This window comes from Geospiza fortis, unplaced genomic scaffold (genome assembly GCF_000277835.1).
Source record: "Geospiza fortis unplaced genomic scaffold, GeoFor_1.0 scaffold78, whole genome shotgun sequence".
Classification (NCBI taxonomy): domain Eukaryota; kingdom Metazoa; phylum Chordata; class Aves; order Passeriformes; family Thraupidae; genus Geospiza; species Geospiza fortis.
This window is the reverse complement of record NW_005054339.1, coordinates 5,716,098-5,741,937: the sequence shown is the minus strand read 5'-3', so window position 1 is coordinate 5,741,937 and position 25,840 is coordinate 5,716,098. Positions and strand designations below refer to the sequence as shown.

Sequence of the window (25,840 nt, the reverse complement as noted above, 5' to 3'; positions counted from 1 at the left end):
GGGGAGCAGTATCTGCAGGGGCACAGGCAAAGGGATCCAGCTAATGCACCCGTCTATCAGATTAAGCTGTCAAAACCCAAACCACTTCCATCACTGTCCAAGGAGAGACTCTCACTCTGCTTAATGGGATGTCTGTCCTGTTGTTGTCACTCCAGGGAGAGGGGCCACTGCCACCACAGTGTGCAGCCAGCTGTGAGTTTAAAATCCTATTAAACAGGGACTAACAGTTGCAAAAAAAAAAAGCAGGTATCCCCTAGTGGGGATTTAAAGATGTTTAGACATAATTTGATTTTCCAAGCAGATGTCATTATTGTTAAACAGTTGCCCACTTGATATGTTCAAGTTGTTGGCTGTAATTGCTAAAATTAGCAGGTCTGCACAGAGCAAAGGTCAGTCGGTTAATATCGTGATTTAGTATTTTATGAAGTAATTCCAAATGCTTTTATGTATGTTTTTGTTTTTGCAGCCTAAGCCCACATTAAAGTAGTTGTGGGCCCTGCTAATAAAATAATGACTCAGCCTCTCAGTGCAGGCTGCTGGCCACACTCAGGGATGGAGCTGGAGCCACCCTCGCTCCCTGCTCTGCCCCAGGCAGCCGGGGCCACACGCTGGGCTCTGGAGCTGCACTCAGAAGGGAGGCTTCCAGCTGCCCCCAAGTGTGACATCTTCAGGCAGAGCTGGTGCTGGAAATGAACCCATCGAGTCCAGCAGAGACTGGAAGGATCATGGGCTGGTTTCCATCAGCAGCTCAGCACAAGGTTGTGCAGCTGGTACCCCTGGTCCTCATAGGGGGCTCAACTGCATGTGCAAGTGTGTGCAAGCACCTTCAGCCATGAACACACCTGAAAGACTCACCACTGACAGGCAAGGTCCCAAAATACAGGTTTTTGGAGGAGAGAGGCATTTTTGGAAGAGGAACAGAGAACTAGAATTGGGCAAGGCAAAGACTCACAAATTTGTGCTGTGGCTGGTTGGACATCTGGTGCTGCCTCCTCTGGTGCTATGGCTGCTAAATGGCATGAGAAAAAGTTTTTAAAAACCCCTTGAAGGTGTTGGTGTTTTGTTGGCAGGCTCAGTGTTAGTCTGATCCAATGTCCTGGAACAGAAAAGGGTTTGCTTCCAAGGCAAGGTGTGTTGGGGTTCACTTACAGAATTACAGAATGGGTTGTGTCTCTGTTACCTACTGTAACACAACCCATTCCAGGGGTGGTTTGGGCACACCTGGCAGATTTCTTGCTATTGCAGGGATCTGGGACTTTGCTAATGCAGATTGACCTGCTCTCTTACCACCAAACCTTTAGGATCTTGGTTTGTTTTGGTTTTTTTTTTAATCTCAGATATTTAGCTCACAGGAAGTGCTGTGAGGTGCTCTATGGTCTGCAGTGCACAGGAAGAAATGGAAGAGGATCTGCAGGTCCTCAACACTTTCTGTGTGAGCTGGTCCCTTCTAAATCTGTTCCCTTATTCCTTCCAGTAGGTTTGGGTATGTGCAGCTGCCAGAGCTGCCCCAGGAGATCCCTGTTACTGCAAGCAGCAATAGACACACTCTGACCCAGGGATGGAAAAAGGAAGAACTTGCTCTTAGGTGCTGCTTTAGATACCAACACAGGAGAGGGAACTACTGACCCGAGGCAAGAAAGGTCTAAGATACTCTTGCATACCTTTGTCTCAGATCAGGAAATATTGATGTGCATAAATAAATATCCCATTAGAGACAAGACTGAAGCAAAGTTTTAGCCCTAGGAAGCTGAAAAGGTTGAGGAGCTGGGAATTCAACTCTGGTCCAGATTTCCAAACATGTTATTTGGATCAAAGACCATTTCAGTTTCCGACACAAAACATGCAGTTTGATTTTTTTTTGTTGGTGTTGTTGTTGATTTTCTTTTGTTTGCTTGTTTTGGGTTTTTTTACCTTGGACTTCCTCTGAGGCAGCATAAGATAAACTCAAGAAGCCATCGCTCATTAATATAGTGTCCACAGGAGAAGTATTGGTAGAAATACTGACTCGTGTTTGTTCTGACCAAAATAATCTTTCTGTGTCAAATATTTTAAAATATTTGAAGTTCTCAGAGTTCCAGTGCCTGCAGGACTGTTGATGGCTTCCAAACTGTGGAGGAGCAGCAGACACAGTTTGTCCCTGCTCCCATTGCCACTGGCCTCCCTCCATGCACCCAGCATGCAGTTAAGCTTCCACTTGCTACCCAGTGCTGTCTTTTTCTCACTGGGACAGGGGCTTAACAGCCCTTAACATTATAAATACATTTTTTGCCTGTTTTTCCATGCTGGACATGGCATCAATTGCTAAGGATGGTGATTTAAGCTACATTTGTCTTTACAAGAGAAAAAGGCTTGAATAAGAGGTGGCAGCATTCTGGCTAATTTAACTTATTCATTAATGCTTAGAGTCCTTTACTAGCAACACTACCTCACAGTCTCCTTCAAAGCACAGGAGTCTGTTATTCTCATTTTACAGCAGAGGAAACAGATGCAAAGACCTGCCCAAACACAGGCAGCAATTACAATCTGGATTGAAGTGAAAATGTCCCTGAAAACTAGTTCCAGTCTCCAGGGAGACATCACTGGGCAGGGAAAGCTGGGAAACTCAAGGGGATGTAGCGTGGGACCAAAAACAAGAGGTGTGTAAGACTTTAAATGCTTAAGGTGACCTGGCCAAGCAAGAAACAAGGCTCAGCAGCTCATGTCAGCCCAGGGGAGGGTGGAAACATGGGGAGTGCATTCTGTAGCTCAGTGGAGGACAAGAACAGCATGCTGGCAGGCTGTGCAAGAAATGCATTGTGAACTGGCTCTTGCAGCTGTGAGCAAGACAATAAGGATGGTAAAGCATCATCTAAGTGTTCACATCCAGCTTTGCACAAAGAGGGAGCTAAACTCAGCCCCCTGGAATCTGTTGGCTCATGGTTTGAATTTAGCTCTTTGTGTTTGAATGACTCCAGGCAGAGAGGGAATATAGATTGTCCCAGTCTGAGAGCCAAATTCACCTTTTCCCTGCTCAGTTTGAGCCCCTGAGCTATGCAGTACTTCCATCAGGGTCTCTGGTCATAATGTGCAGGGCATTCTCAAGAAAGCCCCAGTTTTCTTTTACAGTTGGAGGAATGATGTTTTCTTCCTTCCTCTGTTTTTTTTTTGTTTTCTATGACATTCTCTCTCCTCTAGGCTCTCCATGTCCCACTGACCCCTGCCAACCTCCTTGCCTGTGTATAAAAACCTTTTTTCAATGGATATACATCTTCTCATAAACCAAAAGTAGGAAGGATATTCTTCACTTAGGGTTGTGTATGAGCATGACACAAGGCTTTATTCATCCAGCTGGTAAACTTTAACACTGGCATCTCAAGGACTGGGAAGGGAACCTATAGCTTGTTATAGGGCTCTCTTACGTGTCCACAAACCAGCTTGTCTCCTATTGCTGTATTAATCAACTTGGTCTCTTTGGCAAACCAGCAAGGTTGCTTTCACATGTACCTGTAATACATATTTACTGAATAATCACTATCTAGCACCTCATTCAGGCTTTGTGGACTCACACTCTTTAGTTTAGCATAACTGTATCTTTACCTGAAACATTTTTTTCCCAACCATTGAGAAGTCTGCATCGATTGTGTCAAGAGCATTTATTGACACTCTTGTAGTAAATCCCATCCGTTGAGCTATGAGAGCACATCCCACAGCTTGCAGTCAGTGCTTGCAGTGACGTTAAGAATTCAGGTAGTCTCTCCCGTTGATTATTACAGACTTCAGCTGGCCATCCTCTTCCACTTCCTTTGTCTCCTGCCCATCCTCAAAGATTTTCCGGGTGGTGATAGTCTTGCCATTGATCACTTCAGTAGTGGTTATCACTGTTCTGAGACCGTATGGCCCAGATGTGTTTTCAGCAAAGAAGGAGGTGGGGTGCCCGCTGGAACAGAATGAATTCCGTTGCACAAACGGCTCCCTGGGCCTTCCTGTTCTTCCACTGCTGCTCTGCCAGTTCTCACCATTGATTCTGATGTCAAAAGGGTTCAAGAAAATACATGTAAATGGATACATGCCTCCAAAGAACTCGTCTTGATGGGTGAATCCATGATGAGAATCAAAGAAGCTGTTATAACTCTCCGAGGCTCTCTCTCTGCGGGCTCTGCTCTCCTCAATAGACTTGTCATAGAATAATCGCTTCTGAGGGTCAGACAAAGTCTCATATGCTTCAACAATTTCTTTGAATTTCTTCTCAGCTTCCTCCTTGTTTTTGGGATTCTTATCAGGATGCCATTTTAGTGCCAGTTTGTGGTAGGATTTCTTAATAGCATCCTGTGAGGCATTTTTTTGCAGTCCAAGGACTCTGTAGTAATCTACCATCTCAGAGGACACCTGGGGTTGTTTGGAAGATGCCTGGTTTTCTCTCTCCTACCAAGGCTGATCAGCATGCAGAGGGTAGAGAGATGTTCAGCCCACCCCATGAGCTGCTCTGCCCTGCTGCAGTGCAAGGACACCAAGAGCTGCTTGACCACAGACATTCTTTTCAAACCTGTTGCTCACAAACCGTGCGATTGTGACCTCAGAGAGGGTTCAGCCAATCCTGGCTCTGTTGTCCTGACCACATTCCAGGGTGAGTTGGTTGTCACTGGCCTTCTGTTTGTAAATGTAGATCATGCACATGATGTTGTAGCTGCTGGATGTAACTGTGCTGACACAGGTGTGATGTAGGACTGCCATAGAATCCTAAAATGGTTTGGGTAGGAAGTGGCCTTTTTTAAAGGCCCTGTCCCCTGCCATGGGCATGGGACTACTTCCACTAGAATTGGTTGCTTAATGCCCCAACCAAACTGGCCTTGAACACTTCCAGGGATGGGGCATACACAGCTTCCCTGGAAAATGTCTTTCACTTTCACCTTTGTGACTTTGTCAGATTACTTTTTGCCTGAACCCACCCTGCAGTGCAATTCTCAGATACTCGCTGTGGGTTCGTGTGCAATCCAGGGAAGTGTGGTGTAGTCAGATCATATTGTCCATGGGACATAATTCCCTATGGCAGGAGTTACAGGGAAGCTGCAGTTTAGCTACCCATAGTTCAGAAAGAGCGTGGACAAATCAGAGAAAGCCCAGGGAAAGACCATAGAATGTGACTAAGGGATTGGAAAATGCGCTCTGGAGTGAGACTTGGGGAAAGAGGAAGTTCCATGCCGGCTACATCATAGTCAGCAAGAACCTGCAAGGGAGCAGAAATTCAGTGACACAGGGATCTTCAGGCTCCCAGACAAAGCAACTGGAAGGAATCATTAGCCAAATTTAAATTCAAAATACATTGCACATCCTTTTTTATTAAGGTAGCGAATCACTAGAACTTCCCCATGTGGCCATTTTTAAACCCTGAATGGGAATTTTTCCTAAAATCAAGATTAGATGGGCATCATAATCTTTTCTTAAATTATAGACAAGCATAACCCTTTCAGAAGACCCTCATTTTCATGTTGGTAGTAAATTAAATTGCCAGAATTGCCAGCCTTAGCCTCTTTTCTATGTGCCTTTTTGGATACCTGTCCCAAGGTGTGTTTGCATGTACAACAGGGATGGCCCAGGAACTTGACACAGGCAATCAAATCTAGGGTTATCCTGCATCTGTTTCTATTCCTTGGATTTGCCATTCTGGTGGGAAATACAATATCCTCAGAGGGAAACATTGCATGAAGAAGATCTCCAAGGAAGTGCCAATAATGAGAATTCATCTGTCTGTAACACAGTGTCATAAACACCTACTAATAGCAGCATATGTTGCAGATCACTGCCCTCTTTTCCATTATCCCACACTTTGGGAAGAAGTCAAGAGGCAGCCAGACCAAAGAGCATGTGCACAGCGTATGAGCTGGCTGCTGTCCTGATACACAACCAGGGTGGGGGGCTCTGAAAGCAAGGGGCATGTCAGCCTTGAGACAGCAGTGTCACAGAAGGAGGAAGGCAATTGAGCTGACACATGCTGGGAGAGGTATTTGTACTGCTGGTGTTCCCACTGGTCAGTGATGGGGCAGTAGCATGGAGGTGCCTGCCAGACTTGGGCTGTAAAAATTGCCACAGGGCAGTGCAGGTCTGGGGGTTGGAGCTGAAGTAGGTGGAAAGGAGCAAATGAGCTCACAGTCCTGTGGGCTCACCTCACTGGACAGATCTCAGCTTCTGCCTCCTTTGGCACAGAAGTCTTCTTAATTACAGGGCAGTTGTGCCACATGAATTATTTTTCTGCTGGATGTTGCTTGTTCTGTAGAAATGGCAAAAGTAATCTGGGCCCAACAGCAAGCTGCTGCAGCCCATTTGAGCTCAGAGGGCTCCTTGCATTCCCAAAAGACCCTGAAGTGGTTTTCTACACTGAGGGGAGAGCTAAGACTTGATTGCTCACTCAGACTGTAGTCTTGTGCTTGAAATCTTAATGAAAGGGACTAGATTTTTAAGGACTGTCCGTTGGACTTGAGGGTGATCCAAGCTTACCACCCACAAGTCCCCAGCAGCTCCTAGCCACTGCCAGCACGGTCCTTTTGCAGATGCTTGGCAGAAATTTCAAGAAAGCTTGTTGTTCCTACTCTCTATTACCCAGAAGAGAAAATGGGACATCAGAAAAGCCTGTTGGAGAGGGTCCCAGGCCTGTTATCAACTTTGAGGAGTGGGGCTGGGCGAGGAAGGGAGGTGGCTGCCTTTTGCTGTGTCTTTGCAAAGCGTCTCTTCCCCTGCTTGCTTTTGATGCTGTGAGCCCATCTCAGACTGGCTGGCGCACTGGGTTATCTGTCTTGGATTTAGTGCATCCTACCCCGCTGAAAAGTAAGGAGTGTTTTTCTCCTGTCGTCCCCAAACGGAGGATGCTCACTGCCTGTCTGTCTGCTGCCTGCAGCAGGCGTCAGTGATTAGCAGCCATTCAAGACAGGCCACTGCTGTGAGCCAAAAGGGTTTGCAAGGAAAAAAGAGAGGGTCAAGGAGAGGCAGGGAGAAAGGGAAATGAGACATGCACACATCGAGTAACTAGACCCAAACTGGCCTGGCAGCCCCATCCCTAGAAACCAAGGCTTTGAAATGAGAAATGTTTTTCGTATCTTAAATCTCAAGTACAAACAATAAAAGCCCGCCCAGACTGTGTTCTTTGAAGAGAAAGTACGAGTGACCTGAACAGTGGTTATCAGCAGCGTCATTAAGATAAACCCTTAACATGATTTAAAGCATCCGAAACTGAAGGCAGCACTTTCAGATACTAACAAAATGGTCTGACATTGGGGATGAAAATCAATAGTAATCTGATGTCACTAAAAATACTCAAAAGTGTCCCATGGCTGATGGAGGTGAGATTAGTGTAAATATTTGTATTCTAATCAGTGGCACGCGAGGGCTGGAGGCAGCCTTTCTGTCTATTTAATTAATGGAGTGGCTTTTTAAAAGGATCCTAATCATATGTGATTGTATCTGCTTATCAACATTTTTGCTAATTAGATGATATGGAGGCAGTCACTCTGCTAATTCCCTCATCCAAACAGCATATCCTGCACAGATAAAGTACAGTCTCTTTTTAATAAGAAACAATCATGAGACAGACTAACCTTAATGGTGCTTATTATCCGAGGATCTTTGGGATTTTCTTTTCTACCCGCCCCCTCCTTCCTTTTCCTTCATTCTTCAGTATGCCAGATGGATGTGGATGTCCCCCCCAGTTCCCCACTCCAGGCACTGCCATGTCCAGCCTTCTCTTCCCTCCCAGCCAGATATTGGGTCTGTAAGGGCAGGAATTGTCAGCCAGCTCAGGATGGGGAGCAAAACAGAAGGCACCATGTAGCAAAATGTCCCAAACTTTTTGTCATCCAGATGACAGGAGATCCCACCATGCAGCCCCAATCCCTGATCTTGCTCTTGGAACCCCAGCGAGCCCTAGTCCAGAAAGGAATGAGTGCCTCCAAGTTGTGAAAAAAACCTTTCTATTATTATTTTGATACGATTAATATTAGGAAAAGTTTCTTCAAGGAAAGGACTGTCAAGAATTGTATCAGGCTGCCCATCAACCAGCAGTGGTTGAGTCACCATCCCTCAAGGTATTTAAAAGCCATCTGGTTGTGGTGGGTCAGTGGTGGGATTGGCAGCACTGGGTTAATGGTTGGACTTGGTGATTTTAAAGGTCTTTTCCAACCTAAAGAATAATTATTATTGTTGTCACCGTGGTCTTTTCTGTTTTAAAAGCATCTGAGGGCAGAGGAGGTGTACACAAGTGATTTCTCGTCAGCCCTGTTGATTCTGTGACAAGGCTGGGGTCCTTTTATCTAAGCCAACACAAGTCAGAGACATTTGTTCCAAGTCCTTTGACTATCCAAACAAACACGAGTCGAGCTTTGCTCCACCAGTCAAGCTGTCATTAGATGCCTCCCTGCAGGTCAGCCCTGTTGGGGGTGACGCTGTGCTCAGCCTTGGAGTGACATTCCTGGGGATGATGGTCAGGGATGGGCACACTGGGCCCTCCTCCCACTGGGGCAGAACAGAGGAACCTGCCTGACTTCAGAACAAGACTGAAAAATAAATAGAAAATTTGCACTGAAGAATGTGTCCTCACCTCTCAAAATACAAACGCAACACCTAGGTAAGGAGAACCCATCCTGAATGTGTGTACCTCCCATCCCATCTGGGTGGAGCACTGGAGAAGGGGAGGTGCCTGGCACTTATTTTCAGGAGGTCTGGAGTTTCCCTGCTGTTTTTGCAGCTGTGATTGTTGAACAGAAAAGGCTTAAACTACATGAGTTCCCCACTCTGTACCGGAGGGAGCATCAGCATGTCCTGTGCATTGATCCCACGTGTCAGGCTCAGCACAGAGGTTGGATGTGGGATGGGAGATGGGGTGGCTCTGGGGAGTGCTGACTGGAAGAGACCCCCAGAGGCTGGGACACAGAGCTGGGTCTGTTTCCAGCTTTTCTGGGGCTCAGGTTGGGGCTTAAGACTAAACCAAGGACCAGGCAATAAGACAACCATCTCTTCTGAATGGTAGTGGGGAAGGGCAGGAACCTCAAAAAAAACATTATCTTTTGAGTTATGGAGACAAAGAGGCCTGGTCCTACTCTTTGGTCTGGTCCCAAAGAGTCAAGAAGGAGCCTGACATGTTTTATATGTTAGACCATGCCCCATATACAGGGCTGGACCTTGCTTCAGTCTTGGAAAGCCCAAATGCTATTGTAACTGATGTCCATGGACTCTGATCCCAGCAGAGCTCAGAGCACTTTGGTTTCACTGACTGGATCATCTCCACGTGTCTTTGGCAGTATCCTCTCCAGACATGGCTATGCTGAAGTTGTACTCAGCAACACGGTTGGCTGCTCCTTCTACCATCCCTCTTTGGCATGGCCTCTGGCCCTAAATCCTCTCCATGTAACGCACAGGAATTAATCCAATATTGACCACTTTCCCAGAGGGGCTTCCTGCTGCTTGTTCCATGACTGAGAGCTACAGCTTGAAAAGAGGAGGGGCTTCTGGGGCAAGGATTGCATTGCAAGCCGTTGAGTCCTGGGGCTTAATGAGGTACTGCTTATCAGCAAAGCATGCTTATCTGGAGCCCGCCAGTGTACCTGCTCCAGCCCCATCATGAGTGAACATGTTTTACCACCCAGTTGCAGGGAGCTGGGAGCACGGTCAGATGGCACAGTTCACCTAATGTGTGGTAACTCGTGAAGCCACAGCAACTTTATCACTTCACAACATCCATACATAGCCACAGCCTTGAATCTTCGCAGGGAGAGAAAGGATGATGAGTTACTGTTCTGGGATTTTCTCCCTGTTTCCAGTCAGTGGGAAGTGGTATGTGGAGCATTCATTTAATAAACCAGAGGGGAAAAGCTGTAGATCAGCTTCTCATTATTTCAGTGCTGGCTCACGCCATCACTTGGGTTTGTGCCTGACAGTTCAGTGTGTTATTTGAGGCCACTCAAGCATTCTGCAGAAATGATGCCACCCTCCTCTGAAAGTGTGAGGTTCATCCAAGCAGGGAAGGTCTGACTCCATTAGTAGGTTTATCGGTGCTTATTTCATCTCAGTTTGAGGCCTGTTAATGAAGAAGGTGCTCACTTTGCAGACTAGTCCCTGTTGAGAGCCAGCTCTCTAGCAGGAAACCTCCTGGAGATGTTTTACTGATGCAGACCTCTGAAGCAAAGCAATTCTGTACAGGTAAAAAATGCACCAGTGGTGCTGGTTTGCAGGGCAAGGGGACAGTCCCAAGTGGTACAAAACTTAGGTGAGGGTCCTGGTGATGTGCGCACAGACATGCAGGAGGGATGGTAAGTGTTTGTGCCCCCATATTTTATAATGTATTTTACCCACATCCATCAAGGGGGCCCTGGGCAACCCAGACAGCTGGTGAGGGACTGACCAATGACTTTAATGGGAATGGGAGCTGGGTAAGAACACTGAAGCCATCAGGAAGTGTGTTCTGGTCCTGCCCATGGGCACTTTGTACATAGGGCTGATGGGAACAGTGAAATTTCCACACTGCCTCAGCAAAGGTTTAGTCTGAGTTTATTGCTGAGATTAAAAGACTGGAGAACACAAATTGTAAATGTGATGACTTAAGAGCTCATAAATTCAGTATACAGCCCCATTCCAGAGAGCCTGCATGCGGTGCAGCCGCACTGCCTTGGGCTCACAAGTTTGCCCTTGCTCCCATTGCTCAAACCCACACCCTGCAGGGAGCCCTTCTGCCCTGCCTGGCTCCCAAAACGTTGCATGTGTGTGTGTGTGTGTGCACAGATGCTTGGAAACAAACACACACTGGCCAGGGACGCTGTCCTGCCCGTGCACAATGGGAGTTTGCTGCTTATGTACAGACAGGGACACCCTGCTGCTGCTTCAGCCCAGAAACCAGCACTAGTGCTGGAGCTGTATTGGCAGTCACTGCAGGGAGGGAACGAGTACAGGTCCTTGAAGATGAGCTCCTGGGAGGAGAGACAGTCCCCCCCTCACTGAGGAGCCATTTGCTTGCATTTACCTGCTGTGCAAGTGTCCTTGCTCGGTGCTTGCAGGGGACTCCATGTTCTTACCCATGTCCTTGTGTGTGGGCAGCAGGAGTTGCATGGGCACACGTGGAATCAGTCAAAGCAGCATCACTTCTTGAGTGGAGAATGCCAGAGTGGGAATGATAGAGCTTTTAGAGAGACAGACAATGCACAAGTCCCTCCTCCAGTTTTTCACTTATCCCCCATGCATCCTCTACCCTGGGGCTGAGTGAGCCCTGTGAGCAGAGGGCTTGAGGAGAGCTTCTTGAGCAGCGCTCAACCTGTCGAGATGATTCTGAGGTGAGTTGTGATTGGGTTCATACAACTGGGTTGCAGCTGTCACTGAGCTGGTCCAGAACAAAGTTCCTTGATAAATTGCCTAAGTGTAGTGAGCACCTTTGGCATAATGTGCTTTCTCTAGGAAGATGGAGAGCTGGAAACCAGCCTGCTTCTAGGATTCACCCAGCCCATGCCAAAAACATGGCTTTTGGTCTGGGAGCCCTAACGTGGGGATGGAACACCCAGTGCCAACCTGCTGTCCTTCTGAGGGCACAGCTAATGACATAGTCTGAGCAAGGAGAGCTGGGGACAAATCCTCAGAGAACACCAGAAGATACAATAGGATGCTTTTCTTCCCAGCCAAGTGGACCAAGCCCTCAGCACACAGTAAGCATGAAAGGGATGGGCTTGGCAGTTGGTTCCCTGTCCCTGCACAATTGTCCGGGGGTCAGTTCTTGGGGAAGGCTGTGCTTTGGCTGTCTTGAGGTAAGCCTCAGACTGCTTTTGAAAGACAGGGCCCTGCAGCCCCCTGTGCACAGGCCCCAGCCCCAATGGCATGAGTGGGGCAGCACTGAGGCTCCTCTGAGTACAGGGGTTCACTTTCAGGGTCCAGCACAGGGGCCAACAGCAGCACCTGCAGTAATGCACGCCAGCCTTTCAGCAAAGACAAGTCCTCCAGTTCCTGACATGTTTCTCTGAATGCTGTTTCTCCCCAACAGCATTGCTGGGTGTTTCCCATCTCCCAGGTCCAGGCCCAGAGCACACAGTTTTGGCAGTGTTTTGTCTCAGAGATGGTTCTGGTCTGTGGGGACAGTCATAGGTGCTGAGGGTGGTGTTTGGTACACCTGGTGTTTGCTCATTTCTCAGACCTTCTTTTACTGAATGAGGAACAGAAGAGGGAGAGGTTGGGTTGTTTGGTGCTTTTTAGAATCATTTTTAATCACTGTAACACCCCCATTCCTGGTCTTTTGCTTTTGCAGTAGATGTAGCACTCTTGCCACAAGAGCATGTGCAGATGTAGGGCCATGGGTGCCTGTGTGCATGGCTGGGCAGATGAGGCTCAGGGTGCAAACCCAGAGGCAGAGGTCCTGCCTGAGCAGACTCAGAACACTCTGTGTATATTGGCCAAACCATGCTGCCTTTTCCTACCCTGGCTGGGCTCTATTTGGCAGTTTTGCGGCCTGGCAAAAGTGTCTTCCCTTGTTTCTCTCCACCCAGACCCTTGAAAAGTTTGGAAATTCACCTGAAATATTTGCCATTCCTCAGCACCCCGTATGTGTGACCCAGCAGAACTGTCCTTTCCCGGGACTGGGCTCTGAACGCAGAGCAGAGATAACATTTAACAGGCAAAAGCAGATGAGGAGGAGATAAAGGAATAAGGGGAGGGAGGGGAGGAGGAATGCAAAGGTATGTGGCTGCATGTTGTCTGTGTTTATGCATAAACAGGCTTGCTTATCGATATCCAGATGTGAGCAGGAGTGCAGGGTAATATCTCCCGAACAATAGAGCTGCTCGGCTGGAGGGGCGCTGCCGGAGCCTCCCCGGCAGACGCTGCCGCGTTATCAGGTTGCAGCAGGCGCTCGCATCTAATCAGGGATCTGAGCCCCGTGAGCCGCACCCGGGGGTTCGGAGGCTCCTCCAGTCTTCAGCCCTCTCTGCTCTCTGAGGGGAGAGGGCAAGAGGGGACAAAAGGGGGCAAGGGGGGACAAAAGGGGCGAAGCGTCTCCGGGGGTGGTACTGGTGTGTCTGGCTGCCCGGCTCCACGCTAAGGCAGGGATGCAGGAGCTGGTGTTGCCAGCACATTTTGGCAGGGATGGCACCGGGGTGACACTTAAGGCTCACCCAGCCCTTGCAAGGAGGGAAGAGTCTGGCCAGAGCTGCAGCAAAGCCCTGGCTTTGTCCAGCCTGGGGCAGAGAACGTCAAAGGACCAAACCGGCCGCTTCAACCCCATCCTCTGCTGCAGCGGGACAGGAGCTGGCCCTGGGGCAGAGCTGGCAGCCAGGGCTCTTTTCTCTTTTATTTTCTTCTATGTTTTTAAGGAAGGCCGCCAGAGCAAAAAAACTTGGAAAACCTTCTTCCTCCGCCACTCCCTAGTACCAAAACGCAATGGCCACTGATCTTAACGCGGCTCATAACTGCAAACAGCTCTGCAACTAATTAATGTGACAGTACCGCGGCTGCCTGTCTTCTTCACCAAAATCAATTAAGAAAACGCACATTTCCCCTTCTCCTCCCGGCCCTCCTGCGCCCTGCGCGGCGGGGCAGAGGGGAGAAGGGGCAGCCGGGGCTGGGCGCTGCTTTCCCAGGGCATCCCAGGGCTCGGGATGGGGAGCGGAGAGAAAGGGGGATTAACAAGGTGTGGGAGGGACGCTGCTGGCTCTTCACAGCAGGAGCCGGGATGCTCCCTGGGGACGGGTGGCGGTGGGAAAGCTTGATTGCCTCACGCAGCCACGCTGTGCCGCGTTCCTCCCTCCCTGCTGGCTCCCTGAAGACCCCTGTGAATTGTCATTCCTCGCCAGTGCAGAGGGGGAATTGGCCATCGGGATCTCAGAGCATTTTTTGTTTGCATGGCTGATGAGCCGCTCCAGAAGGGGCGGCAAGGGAGAGGCAGGTGGGAATTTCGGCGCTGTTTGCTTGCCAAGCGAGGGCAGAGGTGCGCGTTAAAAAGGATTCGGCTAGAAATTTAGGGAGAGAAATTTTGCATTTTGTGGGAGGCGGTGGTAGGAATCAGAGTGGGGTCTCATGCAATTTTTAAGGCTCCTGACCCTGGGGCTCCTTGCCCAGGCAGGTAAAGGCACGGAGTGTGCCAGAGGGGCTGCGGCTCCTTCTGCCCCGCGCTGGGTGTGGGGTGGGAGGGTCTGAGCTGGGGAGTTGTATCAGCATCACGCTGCTTCCCAAAAAATCCAGCAAGGGTAGGACCCCCCTCTGCGCTCGCTCTTCTGGTTCCACTTCCAGATGGAAAAGAAAGCCAGGTCTGGGGTAAATGGGTTCAGTGATAGCAGGGCTTTGTGAGCACGCAGCTCCCCAAAAATGCTCTTCTCAGGGAAAGCAAGACAACTGCTCTTAAGAAACAGTGGTGAGACACCTGGCCAAGCTGGGTAAAACCTCTTGAGCATTATTTCTGTAAATGCCTCCATTTGGCCCATATCACCTCCTCCCATCTCTATTGAAATGCCCTTCTATTAATAAATAACTCCATTCTCCATTACCCCATCTCCACAGCTCACGTTGAAGTAACTGGGAATTTGGGTTTGGTTTTTATAGACATTAGAAATAGATTTTATCTTTATTAAGGGTTCTGTCTCCACCACCCCAACCTTTGCTCCATTGCACAGAGAACAGCAGTGGCTGGAGCAGAGGAAGCAGGACCCTGGGCTGAGCTCAGCAAGGGGAGAGGAAGGAGGACCTCTCCCTGGCTTTGGCCAGGACAGAAGGGGTTTGAAAGGGTTGGGTTCTTCCCTGTACATTGGTGACCTGTGAGTATGTCCCTATAGCATGGTGTCAAGTGCTTGAGAAAACAAGGGAGAAAATGTGAACGAAGAATGTTTAAGACATTTTGTATCTGAAAGATTTAGTTCTCAAGGGTTTGTTTGTTTTGCCTTTGTGGTGTCTTGGAAAATACCTATTGGGAAGCTCCTGAATACAATTGTAGTGCTGAGCCACCACATGAATTTGGGGAAAATTTTCTTTTTCTAGGCTGTGTGTTGCAAACAGTCCCTGGAAAATATTTGAGTTTTAAGTTAATTGGTTGGCTGTGATGGGGCAGGGAAGTCACAGGACAGCATTTTATGGCCAGCTTGGACGGCAGCATGGTTTCTGGCATGGAAACCAGTGCATGTAAATTAGAATTGTGGTTTCCATTAATACTATCATATATGGATTGGAAGCTGATTTTCCAAGAGCTGTCGTGCCAGGAAAAGTTGTGCTCTCACATAGCCCCAGGCAGCAAACACAAGTGACACAAACATGGTGAGGGTGAGTTCATTTACAACTGTGACTGTTCAAGAAGTATTTCTAAAATTTGCCTTCCCTGCTGTTCCTCCCCCATCCATCCCCCCTTCTCCTCCCCCTGCAGCTATGCCAGAGTGAGCTGGGAGGTTTGGTATCCAGCCTCACAGCGGCTGGTGCTGGGCTGGCGGGGCTCGGCGCCACAGCCGCGCACCTGGGCGCAGGTAAGGCTCCAGCAGGGTGGGGACTGGATTCTTTCCCGGCCCCTCTCAGCAAACAGCTCCTGCCCTGGAGCCCTGCGTTCCTCTGCCCTTATCTCCCTGTGCAAGGCAGAGCTATAAATGTTATTGGCCATGAAGTTATTCATCCCCTTCTAAGTTACGCATATGCAAAACTGGCTCTCCTGCTGGAATGGGAGTCTCCATACCAAGAGTGGGTGTTTAAAGATTTATTTTTTTTTATAAAAATCTCCAAGAAAGAAGCATAATAACATATAGTAATATTAATAGCACTGGATCTGTATAAACCTCATTATATATGTTGCCACAGGTAAATAACCACAGCATTTCTTACAAGGTAAACATACTGTAGCTCCAGGGATAGCTACACTGAGGTGCAGAGCAATAGCCCAGCTCGTCTGTGCAGTTGGCAGTGGAGACAATAGGGAGGACGTTGAGTTGGGACATAGGTCCTGCCTTCACCACAGACACAGCTCATCCCCTTGCCATCCCTGTCCCAGGGATGTGGCATTGGTCCTGCCCCTGGAGTGGGCAGCCACACTGCACACAGCCTCTGCAGCCACAATGTGGCATTGGTCCTGCCCCTGGAGTGCTCTGCAGCCATGCTGGCACACAGCAGCCTCCATCCCAGCTGGATGCAGTGACATTCTTACCAGAGCAGCCCACAGTGGTGGGACCTGTCAGCAGAGACCAGAATTTCAAAACTCAGAAGACCCCACTGCCTTCTGGGAGTTCATAAAATTTCTTCTGGTTCATACCTGCTGTTGTTTTAAAGTCATTATTTTCTGAAGAATGATTCAGTTCAAGAAAGAAAGGAACTATTTTACTTTACTGATAACTAGGAGAATGCAATGATATATAAAGGGATGGGAGATCTCTCTGACATCTCTCTGACCTCTGAAGCTGGAAGAAGCCATTCCCCCATTTATGGCATGTCTCCTATTTTATTAGACTCATGCACAGGCTGTATCAGTTGTTCCCTGTTTTCCCCCCACTCTGTTGATGGCTCAGAACAAGATCAATGCTTTGAGCCAGCTGAGCCTGGAAACCTCTGGATGATCCAAGCAGCAGTTCCCAATCAGTCCCATCCCCTTTCCTTCTCCTGCTGCAGGCAGCTCTCTGCAGAGGGTGTGTGGTGTGGGGGTGCAGCAGTGTGGGACAGAGCTTTTCAGGGAAGCAAATGTGAGACCCTGGACAGCTTCTGTCCCACATTTCAACTTCCGTGGCCCAGCATCAAATATGTCACTGCAGCCTGAGCCCTCTTGGGCCTGATGGAGGAGCAAAAAGAGAGGGCTGGAGGCAGCAGATCCTAATCTTTATTAAATAAGAACAAAGCTTATGCCGGCTAATGAGAAAAACAAACTGATGAAAGATCCAGCGAGCTCCTCAGAAGGACACAAAGAAATTCTCTCTGAACAAGAACAGGCTAAAAATATTAGCGAATATTTATTTTCCTGGCAATGTCTTCACAGGCTCCAGATTGGATGCCGCTTCTTTGGGGGTTGGCATGGCAGTCACAGCGACTTCAGGGGAGGGCACTGCGAGCTCTGCGTGACGCCAGTGTGAGTCAGGGCAGGAACAGCCAGGACATGAGAGCACAAACTGCCTCGGTGCTGTGAGGTGACAGCCAGACCCCGTACACCTCTGCTTCTCCACAGGCAACAGAACATTCACCACTGGTTTATGTCCATCATCTTGTTTGGAGCCAGTGAACAGGAGCCAGAGATGCCACAGACGCTTTTGTCCAGTTTCATTTCCCTTCTCAACACGGGCTGTTGTGCACAGGGTGCCAAGGCTTGCAGTGATGCTGAGCATCCTCTGCATCATGACTTCAGACACATCAGAGGCAGCTAGCTAGAAACTTGGGGCACTAGTTGTCTTATCCAGAGCCCACAAAGTTCCCCCAAAAGAAATCCATGACCTGCTGGCCTTACCAGCCCTGGGTCTCCTCCCTGCAGGAAGACGCAGCCTAAGGAGCCGCCACCAACAAAGGTGTGGGTGTCATTTGCAAGCAAACCCAAAACCACGTGAGGATGCTCTGATTGCCCATGTCACATTATGAATCCCAAAGCACAGACCATGCCTGGGGAAACCATCAGGATGGGAAGGGCTGTAGGAAGTTGTGATCAGCCCAGCATGCACAGTGAACCCCAGTGAGTGAAGCTGCACCCAGGGGTTTGCAAAGATTCAGCCAGCCCAGCTGTGTTGTGTCTCCTGCCCTTGCCACTTCCCCTGGGCCCCCATTAACCTCTGTCCAGCCCATTATCTCCAGAAATGGTTGGTGGGAGGCAATGCCATTGCTGTGCTGGGTCAGACCACCCAGCCAGGACACACAGCTGTGGGGCTGTTCACAAATCAACTCCCCTTTCCCATACAGGCTGAGCCCCAAACCTCAGTATTGAGTACCCACTGAACTTGGCTGAAAACATCACTTCTGAAGGCAAAAGCAATGCAGCAAAAAGGCCTGCAGTTCCCCCTCTGCTTCTGCCTTCACTGACCAGGAAACTTCAGCCTCTGCTCTTTTAATGTACTGTGGCTGAACTTGTTGCCAGCAGGTCAAAGGAAACATAATTTACTGGGGCTTTGATTCATTTGATACAGTTTGGGGTGAAAAGGGGGAGGGGGAGGATAGGAGAGGAAGGCAATGAGTGGTGGCAGGGAAGGAAAGAGGTTGCCTGTTTGTGTGGGAACTGGATTAGTATGGAAATGACAGAACCATTTTCTAGCCAAGAGGGCTTTAGCAATACCGAGAGCATTTTGATCAGAGCAGGGGCTCCCTGTGCTGGGATTGGCCATGATGAGCAGGAGGCAGCCTGAGCATTTGTCTGGAGGGTGCTTTTTATCTCTTTCACTGATGAGTAGATTGGCAAGGGGAGAGGGCTGTTTCTATTCTGTATTGCCTGGAGAGTCCTTTTGCTGCTCAGGCAGGACCATGGGATGGTCAGCGTTCCCTTCTGGCAGCTAGCTCTCATCGTGTTTGCATCTCCTTAGCACCCTCCTCATCTTAGACCCTTTACCAGCTCCACCATGAGTTTCCCTGCCCATTTTCCTGCTGCAAGGAAGCTGCAAGGCTTGGAAGAGACAAATGAACCCATGTAGTACTACAGGGGTTTTTTTTCTAGAGACACATTAGAGGTACCAATTGTCCTACCAATATTTGGAGCATGAAGAGCTCAAGGCACCAAGGATGGGCTGAAATCAGGGAAGTACAACCCTTCCCTCACATTGCTTCTAGCTGTGCTTTTTCATGGCTGCCTGGTCCAGCTCAAATCACCAGCCTTGTCCCCACTGGTGCTGTGCAACAATATTGTAAAAATATTGTAAAAACTCCCACTCTCTACCCTGCTCACTCCTTTAGGCACCACCATCAGCCTTGCAGAAGTCAGGGGCCATGCTGGGCCTCTTGATGTAGGTTTTCCTTCAGGTACCTCAGCTTTATCTTGGCTATTGGCTTCAGGACAGGACTCAATGGAAAGCAGGAGCCAGCAGCTTTTGCAGAGAGCCCCTCCTGATGGCAATGCCTTTGGGTCACCTCACTGGGCTGAGTGCTCTTGGACCAGTCTGATGCTTTCAAACACAGATTGCTTCCCCTTTTTTGTGGGGGGAAAATAGAGGAAAAGGGCAACATCCCATGTGAGAACTTAAATATTTTACTCTCCTGCTTTTGTCCTGACTGGCTTCTGTTTACACAGGGGTGAAGAGGCCAGGAGGAAGCAAAGCGATGTGGCTGCTGTGGTTTCAGTTCTCACTCCACCTTGCTACTGAGAAACTGGACCCGTGGTTTGGTTTGTGGCTGGGGGGGGAAGAAGAATGGCCCTTGGATCCGATCCCTGCTGGGAAGGCTCTTTCAGTCCCACAGAGGCACCAGCAACACCAATGGGGGCTGGAGAAAGCAGAGAGAAAACCAGCCCCCAACAAGCCCCAGTCCAGCAGCTCAGGGTGCATTGATATTCCCCACAGAGCCAGGGGTGTAAATTCACCACTATCTCCTCAGAGTTTGCCGTTTATGCCGTTCATTTCACATAGATGTCACTACTGCCTTATGAGCACTCCTCCGAGCCAGCCGCTTAAATGGACCCAGTGCATTATAGTAATGGAGTAACTGTATAAAAACAATGAAATCCAATCTCTTTAAACTGATTTGATGTCTGCCTGAACCACAACATTTCCTGCTAATGGCTTCCTTCATTTTGTAATCGTGATCTCCACCTGATCAGATTACAGCTGTTTTTAATTACAAAGCTAATAGAGTTTGTAGGCAGTGTCAGGCAGACAGCGCATGCCTGGGGTGGGCACAGGGTGGAGTGGAGCTGGTGGGGCTCTGGGTGACTGTTAACACACCCAGCTCATCAAGCTGACTGTCAAAACACTGGGAGCAGGGGACAACTAAGAGGGACAGTGATATTTTTCAGCATGGAGCCAATCTGCTGCTCTCCAGGTCAGTCTCTGTGACAGCAGACAGCCCTGAGTTGTGCTCCTGCTCCATGCTCTTGCCACCAGGCCAGGCACCTGGTGATGGATGCCCAGAAGGTTCATGGCATGTGTTGGTGCGCTGCAAGGCAGGTGGTAGGGAGGCATGAGAAGGACAGAAAGAGCTCTTCTTGATGATGGAGTATAGAAAGAGAAAATAAAAGAAGCAGACCAGAATAGGAATGCATGGTACCATTTGACTTTGGCAACTGATGGGGCAGGAAGGAGGATTGCAGATAACTGACAGTGGAAAAAGCCCTGGAGATTGATGTCTTTCTTATGGGAGAGTGCAATCAGCTGCTGGTTCTGCGTCCTTCTCCTCAGCCCAGGCAGAGAAACCCCAGGGATTGTGTCCACAGCACCGCCCTGTCCCCACTGGCCTTGCTTAGTCCAGCAGTTTGTTTGTGCATTGATTACTCCATCTCTCTGGGTTAGGGACACAGATCAGCATAGCTGCAGGGAAAGGAGAAGTTTGAAAGAGCTGTTGCCAAGCAATACTGGGCAGGGATGTTTGTATCCAGCAGACCATGTGCATGCACTACAGGCAAGCTCCAGTTTGACTCTAATGGTGCAAAAAACTGTGCATGTTACAGTAGTGCTGGGTATCTTGTGTTGATGTTTAAGATTCAGCTGAGGCTGTGCTCAGTTAAAGCTGGGTGAAAAGTCTTGGCAGAGAAACAGCAGCATCTCCCCGTCATACCTCTCTGTCCTGCCACATGAACCTCTTTCCTGGGCTGGTGGAGCTACCCTTGTCTACCAGAGCATGAGGCCAGGCAAGTGGCCCAGCTGAGGTGCCCAATTACAGGCTGGGGAAGCAGGGAGTAGGCAGGTGCAGCACCCCAAAGCAGCCCAGCCCCTGGGAGTGTGTTCCTGAGCAGCAGACGTGCCCTGCTCAGTTCACTCTGCTGTGGGAGGTGCTCCTCCCTTGCTCTTGCCATGCCAGAGCTGCACATGTCGGGTGAGGCACCAGCTTTGTAAATGATTTAGGGTCCACATCAAGAGCCCATCAATTATGTACCCTGGGACTTAATTATTTAGCTTGACAGGAGTCTCTCCCCTTAATTTCATTGTCTTCTCAGTCTCCCGTTTCACTGTGGATGCTCTGCTGGGAAGGGTGCACTGTTTCTGCTTCTTTTCTGCATTGCTCAAACTCATCTGTTTCCCCCTTCCCTCAGCAGATGAGGAAAACAAGACCCAGACATGATTGCAGGGCAAGGTGAGGGTCTGGGGCCTTGCACCATCACTGCTGTGCTCTGCCCTTGTGCTGTGTCAGGGACTGGACTCTGACACGGGTCTGAATGAGCAAATTTAGGAGGTTTTGGGGGTGCTGTAAGGTGAGATAGATGCTGGGATGAATTTCTGTGATTTCTAATTGCCTTTCTGACAGCGGGTCACCCACCAACAGACAATGAAGTGAGTTCCTGCAGCCCTTCCAGGGGCTCCCTGGCGGCACAGGGGATCCTGCCTGGGGTGATGCCTGCCTGTTACACCAAGAGCCATCAGCACATGCCATCATTCACTCCTCTCTTCCTCCCTGCCCTTTTCTTCCCTCCCATCTCTTCCTTTGTCCGAACTTTTAAACTTCATGTCCGGTGCAGATTTTTGCAGTAACTCAAGCCTTTGAAAATTGTTAATGCTGGGCTGTTTTCACAGCAACATTGAATGTGCACTCTAAAAGTGCTGAGTATCAAGTCAGTCACTGCTAGTGGGTCGTGACAGCCACAGGAGAGCAGAGGTGAGAGCAGTGGTCATGCTGGAGGGGCACAGCTCAGGCAGGCAAGGCCCTGGATTTGACAGGATTTCCTCTCCACACCATCTCCTTGCCATATCTTGGTAAGTTTTTAAGCATGTTTATTTTTCGACCCTCAAAAACTACCTTTCCCTAAAATAAATAAAATAAGACCAGGAGTCTAGGATTTTAAAGCAACCCTACAATAACAAAGCCGTGTGTGCAGATCAGTTGTCACCAGCAACCCTGCAATAACAAAATAATACACGCAACCCTATACAACGCTGAAACAACCACCACGGGCATGCGAGGAAGGAAATATATTTTCCAGTGTCGAGCTTAACAAGACTTTGTTCTGCAGTAAACCCAGGGGTCAGAAGGGGGATGTGAGGACCAAAACACCTTGAGCAGTGTATTTTTCATGTCACGCAGCAGGCAGGGCTGTGGGACACGCGGCAAGCGCCACTTCGTTAGCGCGGGGTTTAATCGTCTGGAAAAGGAAAAGAAAGCGAGGGTTTGCGATGGAACAGGAAGTTCCCTCAAATCCTGGGGCCTTTGAAGAATTGTCAAAGGAATGAGAAGTCTGAATGTTTGAAAAGGCTCTGGGTTGTGGAGCCAGAGGGGGCAGGGGGACACAGAGAGGGAGGCATCAAGCACAGACCTTCTCCAGACCCACACTCCGCTCTTTGTTCCCCTTTTCCTTTTTTTTCTTAAGTTATTAGATTTTTTTTTTCATTGCTTATTTGTTTTGTCTCTCTCACATGCACTTTCATAGGCCAGCAAGAATTTTTGTACAGTTTCAGCAAAGTCCCAGTCCTACAGCATGGCGTTGCTCGTGTGGCATTTCCCACACCTTGCTCAGAACAGCACATGGAAGTAGCTCTGTGATCCAGGCTCTGCTCATGCATGACACACAAACCATTTTTTTGAGGAAGTGTTTAGGGAGTTTGAAAAGTTCTGGTTAGCTGCCTTTTTTATATTTTTAATTAGTTTTTTTCTGCCTCTTCTATTTTTTGGGTGCGGCATTTCTGTGTGCCTGCAGGAGCACACAGGCAATGCCTCCACTTCTCCTAGTGCCTGGTCAGCCATGAGCAACCAAAGAAAATTCCTGTATGATTTCTGAGGCATTTTTCTCAGCATTTGAAATGCAAATATGCTGAAAAAGAGTAGTTCAGTGGCTTAACTATTACTAGAGGGAATCTGGTTGCGCAAAACTGGTGATGATGGTGATGATAACGATGATGAAAGGCTGGTTCAGGGCTGAATTTAATGACCTGTGGTGTGCTAGTAAAAGGGCCTGGAGACTAGAACTGGGAGAGATTCTCAGCCAGCTGAAGCCATCAAGGAGGATGCCCAGTGCTGGAAGGGTACCTGCAGGCATGTTTTCACAGAGAATGGGTTTCATTTCCTTTCAAGCCCAAGGTGTGGAAGATGAGCCTTTTCTTTCTATATACTGAGGGGAGACAGGATCTGCCCTTCCCAGGCAAAAACTGCTGGTGATGAGCTGCCTTTTCCCCTTGCAGGGTGCCCTCCCCAGTGCCCAGAAATGGCAAGACATGACCAGCGAGGTGGCTGAGAGGGAGCACCCAGCTGCTCTGCAGAGAGGGTGAGCCTGGTGAAAGAAGCCTGGAGCAAGAGCTGAGACTCACTGTCATGACACTGTGCTTTCCTCTGTGCTAATTGTACGCTTGGGACCAAATTTAGACTGGTGTAACTCTGCTGAAATCACCAGGGAGTAATTTGGCCTCTGGTTGGTTCCATTGTTTTAGCTAAATGAGTCAGAAGAAGCAGTGTATTCTTATCTGCACACAGTGGGGCAGTGGCACTGATGGCTCAGCCAGGCAGACCCCAAAAGCAGCGTGGCTGGGACCTGGGCTCGGGGCTTCCACGAGACGAACGGGGCTGCAAGAGGAAATGTTTTGACATTTGGGTTATAGATGGAGGCAGGCTCGGCGTGGGTGCGAGAGGCGCTCACCGCTGCTGCAGGCAGAGGGGAAGGGGGCTGGCAGGTTCCCTGAATATTCGGCGGTGCCGTTTGGAGTTCCTCAATTCTTGGGCCATCGCAGAGGGAAGCTGTGGCTCTGGAAGGGGCACGTGGTGTCAAAGGGGACTTCACACCACTTCCCGGCCTGGCGAGAAGGGGAGCCCGGGCTGGAAACGTTCAGAAAGCACCGGCTGCATCCCTGGCTGCTCGTGCTGCCTGGCTGGTGTGGGGAAGGAGTGATGGGACAGAGCACAGGGCTTGCATTGGGCTGGAGTAGATGTTTTGGGGAAAAGTTTTGACTGCTAGCCCAAGGCAGCATGCTGGTTTAGCATGTTATGTATTCCCTCAAACTTCTGGGGAATTGAGGATGATTTGGAAAATCGTGATTTTTCCACCCCAGGTCAGTACAAGCTGTTTCCGAGCAGAGAGGTGTTTGCTGGAGGGCCTGCAGGAGCTGTGTGCCTCACCCAGCCAGCATCCAGCCTCGTGGCAGGCACGTTTGGAGGGGAAATGGAGCAGGCAATGTAGATGAAAATGTTGTTCCCTTTCCCATGCCTGTTGCTGCACCCCATCTCCCCTTTTCCTGCTGCACCCACTGGGCAGATGAGCACAAGACTTCAGTCTCCAAGGCTGTCAGCCTGGCACATTTTGCCATGGCCAAACTCTCTTTAAAGCAAGCACAAAGGCAGATCTTCTTCTGAGGATGGAGATAACAATAGGTAGGCAGGGCGGGGGGGAGCAGACCTGGAGCCTCGCTCCTCCTGTACCTCCACAGCCTGAACGGGCGCATTCCCAGCGTCCGGAGCCGGATAATAAGCAGAGCCACAGGAGCTATTCAGGAGGCTCTGACCCTGGCTAGGTAACTACATAATGAGCCTGTTTGAATTGCTCCCGTCCCTGCCAAAGGGGTGGGATCGGGGGATGCTTTTGTTTGCAATAATGAACCTGTAATTATGCTACATTTCTTGGTTTTAGCCACATTTTGTGTGTGTGTGTTGTTCTCTTTGTATTGACAGATTTATGGCCAGGATACGCCGCTGCACCAGAAGCCGTACGGCACCGTGTGGAGACTGTCTGACTGTCGTCTCAGAAAGGTGTGGGAGAGGAGAAGGAGGGGGGTCTTGGCACCACCTCAGTCCCCGAAGGGTTAAATAAATGTATTTAAATTAATACAGATGGCACAGGTGCCGCCTTTCCAAAAGTCACAGGTTTCAGCAGGGCAGGAAAAAAAAATCTTTTAGGCTCCAGGTGAATTAAAATTAAAAAAAGAAAAAAAAAAAAGTAGGGAACAAAATAAATAAATAGCACATACCAGACTTCAGCTCCAAGGCGCTCAATAAAATTACACTTTGAAATGCAAGGATTAAGCAGAGTAGGTGACAAGGTGACTTTGTTAACAGGCTAATCTCTTGCCTTAACAGAGACAGGGGATTTACATGTGACTGCACAAAACTGCTTTATGGTCTTCTTTCCAGCTGGAGAATGTAGGAAGGGGGAAGGAGGAGATGGGACAGGGCTGGGAGTTTTAGAGCCATTTGTAAAATGGATTTAAACTATGTTTTTCTTATTGTTTTAGGTTTGTTTGTGGTTGTTTAAGCAAGTCTGCATGGAAATATGGCACCTATAATAAGCTGTTTCCAAAAGGTCCAGGTAGCGGATGATGAAGATGTACAGAATAATGAATAATTGGGTAAAACCATTTGTGGTGTGATTTCTTCCTAAATGGTTTTATTTGCTTTCTTATAAAAAGCCAACCAGTATCATGGGATATTCAAAATGCTACCTCAGGACTACTTTTCTCTGAGACTTTCTCCAGATTTCAACACTTCTTCACCGAGGAATGTGTGAATTCTAAATCCAGGGTACTTTTTTCAAATGGCCTCTCTGTTCTTGGGCAGGGAAGGGGAGAATTTTTTTTTTTAATAATTTAAAAATTAGAGCTTTAGGTCTATACATAAATGGAAATGAGGGGAAGCAATCAGTTCAAACCTTACCCAGACTTCTTTGTCTTTGGATAAAAATGACAATGAGAAAACCAACTCCTGAGTAGGGTTCCTCTGAAATTCAACAGAAAACAGGCTGAGCATGTTCTCTGGTTTTAAATAGATCTGGTGAAAGTATTTATCGTGTTGTATTTGTTGCAGCATATCTGGGGTATTTGTGGTGACTGCAGACAGAAGAACAGATTCTGTATGGAAACTTGGT

At 48.8% G+C, this 25,840-nt stretch overlaps 1 protein-coding gene across 1 annotated transcript; it reads right to left on the bottom strand.

The window, feature by feature from the left end:
• Positions 1–3,714: 3,714 nt before the first annotated feature.
• Positions 3,715–4,426, bottom strand: DNAJB8 (DnaJ heat shock protein family (Hsp40) member B8). Its single transcript, XM_005422474.1, has one exon. The coding sequence runs from the start codon at positions 4,351–4,353 to the stop codon at positions 3,715–3,717; it is 639 nt and encodes a 212-aa protein (XP_005422531.1). The 5' UTR covers positions 4,354–4,426.
• Positions 4,427–25,840: the final 21,414 nt, after the last annotated feature.

Coding starts and splice junctions, on each gene's coding strand:
- DNAJB8 (XM_005422474.1), bottom strand. CDS start 4,353: ATGGTAGATTACTACAGAGTCCTTGGACTGCAAAAAAATGCCTCACAG.